A 6,000-nucleotide genomic window follows, 5' to 3' on the forward strand; every position below is an offset into this window, starting at 1 on the left:
CTACCTGACTACTCACCAGGTCTCTAAGGAAAAAGAATGGCTCTTCTGTGAGCTAAGGCAGCAATTTGATCAGTGCTGAGAATTCAAGATGTGGTGGTGTTCCTATTTTGGTCCAAAATAAGTTGTTATATGCTTCCCTTGTCTTTGGTTTACAGGACTTTCCCTTATCCTGAGAGCAGAGCAGAAGGATCACATCCCACTCTTGTCTACAGTAGCAGGTGTGAAAGTGATGATACACAACCACAATCAGACACCATTCCTTGAGCATGAAGGCTTTGACATCAGACCAGGCATTGCAACTACCATAGGCATTCAGCAGGTTAGCCACTTGCTCAAGGGCATTGTTTCTTTTCCTTCTGATTGCAGAAAGTTGTGAGGAGCTGAACACTGCGACTGACTCATACAACGGACTTGTGGGACTCTTGTGTTCACTTCTTGACTGTGCATGTATATTTATGCAAGCCCCTTTTCTCTCTTCATTGTGCTCAGGTTCCCATGGGTAAAACAAAATTATTCCAAATGTGCAAGTGGCCTTTTGGTCCTCAATACATTGGGGCCTGATTTGCTTTACACTGAGGCTCTTACACCTCTCACATCTTGTTCCAGCTCTACACAGGGGCTGCATGGGCACATTAGGATTAGAACAAACATTCAGAAGTGATTTAGTTATTTTGACATGGTAAGTTACTGCTGGTCAGCTGAACCAGTGACTGACCATGTGCACTCTCCTACCTTTGCCCTGTTGCTGTGTATGTTTTACTGGCAAGGTATAGTTTGGCTGCTCACGTGTATTACTACACTTCTTGTCCTTTATATGACGCTCCATCCAGTTAAGTTTAGATGGTGATGGCTAGGTCCAATTAAAGCTCTTAATCACTCAGGCCTCTTTTCTGTGTCCACAGGATGAGGTGAATCGCCTGGGGGGCAATTATGGGAAATGCACGACTAATGGCAATGATGTGAATGTTAAACTCCTGTACAACAACTCCTACACCCTGCAGGTATTGTCAGAGTGGCCGGCTGAGGCCCCAGCTTATTCAGAGTGGATGAATAGCAAACAAGTCATACCTTACTCTCCAGAGAGCTTTTACAAATCAGCAAGTTCATTGCTGGAGGTAACAGAAAGATCCATGCCCCTCTGAAAAGAAGCTCACAAACAGGGTGTTATAACTTGGAATGTGTTTTACTGAGTGAGGGATGCTCACTCCCAGACACTGGGTCTCTTCCCTCCTTGTAACACAGGAGAGATCAGAGTGAGCCAGTCAAGGCAGCTGGACTGTTCTAGTAGGACATTCTTGGGCCATCAGGTCTTTATTTGTGCAAGTAGTTGCTCCTGGCTCTAGATGCTTGGGCTGTTTAACTGAGATGTTACTGGGCATTATGAAACAGGGAGCTGGGGAAAATTCTGTCTCACTGAGTTCAATACTGTCTTCAGAGGCAAAACCAAGGAAAGAAAAGTGAAAACCTTTTGCATCATCATGCCCTAGTAATGGCTGGTGTCTTTTTGCAGCAACAAAATCTGTACATTGTCTCCTAGCAGCTGCATGCTACAGACTGAAGATCTGGGCACTTGAGAATTTATGGCTTATCCAGTCTTTTATGCCTTCTTTGTTTTCCAGGCTTGTTTGCATTCCTGCTTTCAGCACATAATGGTTCGAAAATGTGGCTGTGGTTATTACTACTACCCACTGCCTCCCGGTGCTGAATACTGTAACTACAATAAGCAGCCTGCATGGGGTAAGAGCAAGACTGCTATCTTTTCCGTGTCAGAAGGGAACACCTTCCTACAATAGTCACTGGTTACATGACTCCTTAGATTACTGCCTTTCTACTCGGTGCCTGTTTCCTGCTTAGACTATTTCCTCACATCACTGAATCCAGCCAGATGGCAGACGCCTTTCTGTGTATTTGCATGGATATCAAGTTAGTTCATAAAAAATCTTGATGCTATCAATCATCCCATTGTTAAGGATATTAATATAGGGTCAAGCTCTTTCATGTTACCAATATTAGCGGCTGTGCTGGTGTAAGACAAAGCTTTGAGTAACTTCTCCTGGTTTTCTGGTTGGCCTGTCCTCAGCAGATCCTTACAGGGAAAGCACCTGCACTGCACACAGGGGATTAGCTCGGCCATCTGGAACCATTCCAAAGTGAGAGTGAGGCAAAACCAGATCTCTCTGAGAGAGTGCTCTGTGCTTGGGAAGGCCAAGTGAGGGCAGAGGTTTTGGTAGCCTTCTGTTTGGTAGCCTTCTATTTCCCGAGGAAGTGTCTGAGTGTGTTCCTCCCATTTCTTTCACCAGGTCACTGCTTTTATCAGCTGTACAACAGGCTCAGAAATCATCACCTGAATTGTTTTGACCAGTGCCCCAAGCCTTGCCGGTAGGTCACGAAAGTAGAGCGCAATAAATGCCAGCTTGCAGAGGAAAATTACACCAGTGGAAATGTAAACAACTTAGTGGAAAATTTATGGACCAATTGGCCAACTGAATTTTGGCATTTTTTGAACCAGAGATTTTAGTTTGATGTTTGAACCCCAATGCTGAGAAAGGAAAAAGATTAAAGCATCAGATAAATAAGAACCTTGTGTGTGCATGACAGCAGAGAGGGGAACTTGTTTTAATCACACTGAAATGTTTTATTAAGCCCAAACCCAAATTGTTTGTGTCATTTTTCAGTCTATATTACTTTTCTTGGTTCACCTTTTTATTGTAGGTCAGTTTCAAAATGGAAAGACATAATTTTTCAGGCAACCTCTGGTTTCATTTTCTAAGCTGACTTACAAAGCTTTCTCCAAGGTTCTCAAGAGCTGCTCCTGGAACTTCTGATTTGGGCGAGTAGTTAGCAGTGTTAAACTCCTTTGTGTATTCACTTTTAAATGCCAAGAGCCATAGTGATCATAATCTCCATTTTTATCTTATCAGGGAATCACTGTACAAGGTGTCTGCTGGGACAGCTAAATGGCCATCAGCAAAGTCTCAGGTAGCCCATACAGACAACTGCTCTGTTTAGAGGGGATACTGTATTTACTGTGGCTGTTGCAACGTTAAAGTTGAGGGTGAAAACAATGGTGCAGGCAGCAGCAATGGAAGTGGGAAATAAAGCAAACTGGTCTAAAACCTGGGCCCAAGGAAATGACCCTGTAGTTAAGATGCCAGATGAAGATGCTAGAGAGGTACATTCAGTTCCAGTTCTAATCCAAACTTCCTTGTGACCTTAAGCAATTCACCTCACTGCCTTAGTTCCCACCTACAAAATGGTGTTAATGACTTTCTGCTTCCAGTGGGTGTTGTGATGTAACAACTCATTTATTACTGTTTGTGAGGTGCTGCAGCGCTGCAACGGAAACTCTGTGAGTCAATAGATGACCTCTTACCATTTCTCATGTTCTAATGTTAAATGGGCATTCAGGCTGTATGACCAGGTCATTAATAGATGTAAATACCACCAATACATTTTAAAAGAGGAAATTATTTGGTGGGATTGCCATTAAAGGCAGAATTTAAGAACCAGAATACTATACACATCTAAAATATCAGTGTGCATTTCCTTGCTATTCTGGAAAACATAGCTACTACTTGATAGCCATCACTATATGTTATAAACCAATCAGTTACATCCTTTTTTATGATTAGAAATAGCCATTTTAGTGCTTACGAATTCTACATTTACAAAATATTAAACATACAAAAACTCAGAAGACAGGATTGCCAATAACATACATATACTCTGCTGCAGGACTGGATCCGCCAAGCTCTAAGGCATCAGAATGGATATAACTCTACCAGCAACAGGTTAGTCACTGCGAGAAGGTACTCCTGTTCAAACGATGGATTAACTCTTCACCTTTGCAGAATTTGTAGATGTTAGACTGGAAAGGGAGGACAAGGGAAAAACGTACAGGGTCATCCAAAAATTTCCTGTCTTTCCTCACAACACTGTAAGAGACAGTCCCTTCGGTAACATTTTTGCAAGCTCATGTTAAACACCCTCAGGAGGACAGCTTGAGTGAGTGGTGAAACCTATTGCCTAGCAATCAGCATGTCAAATCGAGACCAGAATGCCAGCGGTACTTTCCACCAGGTGAATGACATGTGGACATCCCACCATTGCTAACTGCTCCCTTTCTCCGATACAGGAACGATATTGCCAAGGTGACAATCTTCTACCAGCAACTGAACTACCAGTCTGTGAACGAGTCTCCTTTACTCTCAGTAGGTTGCGCTACATCAGCTCAGACCATTGTTACCTGTCATTCGTTACGGTGTGCTGCCTGCGGTTGGAGGGAGGGTTATATACAGCCCCCGACATGGGATGGGATTATTCTTCTTAAGGAAGAGACTTGAAAATTTCCCATTTTGCACAGTCACACAAAATTACTCCCCAAATGGCAGGCAGCTAACTGACCTGCTGGCAATATGCAATAATTTCACGTTCCCAGAGCTCTGCTGTGTTTGATAAACACAACCCTTTAATTCTTTCCACAGGAGAATCTGCTTCTGTCCAGCATGGGAAGCCAGTGGAGTCTCTGGTTTGGATCCTCGGTGTTGTCTGTAGTTGAAATGTTTGAGCTGCTTATAGATACGCTAGTCTTGTCTCTCCTCTTCTGCTACCAAAGGTTCAGGTCAAAGAAGACGTTGAAAGTAGCTCACACTCCTACCATCCCCAGCGTGAGCTTGACCCTAGAAAACTACCGAGTTGTGCAAGAAGAAGCTGGAAAAGGTGATGATTCTGCTCATACTCACCCTTCTGGAGTGACTATTGCCATGGACAACAACAGTGACCTGCTTCTTCACCCCCTCTCCAGCAGGGTGGAAATGCCCGAGCTTTGCCCAGACGTGGTGTTTAATGGATTTAGATACACGAAGGAGAGCTCTTTGGAAGGGGAACTGAATAGCTAAGGAGGTGTGTGTGTGCAGGGAGAAATGGGAGACTTCAAACTCCCCTAACACTCAGGTGCTGTCAGGAAGGTTGCAAACAGAAATGTTGTGGATCCACTATCTGTGAGCACCTAAACACCACGCTGCTGAGCTTGGCAATCCTCCAGCTATTACAAGTTCATTATTAAACCACCCGCGTGTCCTGGATTCAGGCATCATGCAATGTTCTTTTGTTCCTAATGAGTATCTGGGGAGGGGAGAACTGTACTTCTGCTCTCGGGGACAGCCCTCGAGTCCTCATAAAAACCTATTCATAGCTTTCAAATTTTAAACCCTTGTGAGGAAATCAGCCTGTGGCTTCAGACAGCCCTGTCTACATTTCACAAAGGTACTCGAGAGAAAAGTCAGCCTGGCTGTTAATGGAAGGGTTTCCAGTGGAGGCTGAGGAGCGTGGGCTCGTATCAGTCAGCGTTGCCTTGAGGATAACAGAGCATGGAGTAACAGGAGGTGGCTCTGATCACAGCTTTGCTTCCAAGACACATCTCTCTCCTTAACCTGTCACTGTTGCATTTTGAGGACGGTGCACAGAATGCTGCTGCTGAGGTGCTTTTAGACTTAGCCCAGGTTATTTCAAATGAGACTCACTGTCTTAGAGGAAAGGAAGAGAAGAAACGGGGTTGATGATAACTTTTTTATGTCACGGACGAAGCATCTGATTTATTTTGAAGATTAAAATAATGCTGCGTTTTTGTTGCAGTCCATTTATAGAGATGTTTTAATGTTAATATTTGACAGTAACTTATGTGTACATAAAATAACACGTTTATTTTTTGATGATGATGTTTGCACAGGAGCATTTTACTCTGTTATAATCTTGTTTATGACTTTCTGTAGAAAACAAGAGTTAACAAGAAATCGATGAGCTTTGTTTTATAACTTTTTTAAATAATAAAATGCTCTGAATACAGACTATGAATGGAGGTTTAGTTGACTTCGTTTTGCCTTCAACCAATATTTGGGTTTATTACTGCCTAATTTTTACTTCTAAGTGTTGGTTCTGGAAAAGTCTTTTTCAAAAAGCCCAGACCTTATTTGTGGAAGCCTAAATGTGTAGGGCCAAATC

The 6,000-nt window shown here is 43.1% G+C and overlaps 1 protein-coding gene across 1 annotated transcript in view; it reads left to right on the forward strand.

The window, feature by feature from the left end:
- The window catches only part of SCNN1D (sodium channel epithelial 1 subunit delta), a 29,257-nt gene extending 23,540 nt beyond the window's left edge, over positions 1 to 5,717 (forward strand). Inside the window, exons 7-14 of the mRNA XM_087755064.1 lie at positions 156 to 319; positions 903 to 1,001; positions 1,620 to 1,737; positions 2,301 to 2,379; positions 2,922 to 2,979; positions 3,736 to 3,791; positions 4,136 to 4,211; positions 4,485 to 5,717. Of these exons, the coding sequence (XP_087611190.1) occupies positions 156 to 319; positions 903 to 1,001; positions 1,620 to 1,737; positions 2,301 to 2,379; positions 2,922 to 2,979; positions 3,736 to 3,791; positions 4,136 to 4,211; positions 4,485 to 4,898 (1,064 nt within the window). The 3' untranslated portion in view covers positions 4,899 to 5,717. The remainder of the gene's footprint in view (positions 1 to 155; positions 320 to 902; positions 1,002 to 1,619; positions 1,738 to 2,300; positions 2,380 to 2,921; positions 2,980 to 3,735; positions 3,792 to 4,135; positions 4,212 to 4,484) is intronic.
- The last annotated feature ends 283 nt before the right edge of the window (positions 5,718 to 6,000 follow it).

The sequence above is a fragment of the Nipponia nippon genome, unplaced genomic scaffold, assembly GCF_047370975.1.
Source record: "Nipponia nippon isolate SJK-2023a ecotype South Korea unplaced genomic scaffold, ASM4737097v1 scaffold_19, whole genome shotgun sequence".
NCBI lineage: Eukaryota > Metazoa > Chordata > Aves > Pelecaniformes > Threskiornithidae > Nipponia > Nipponia nippon.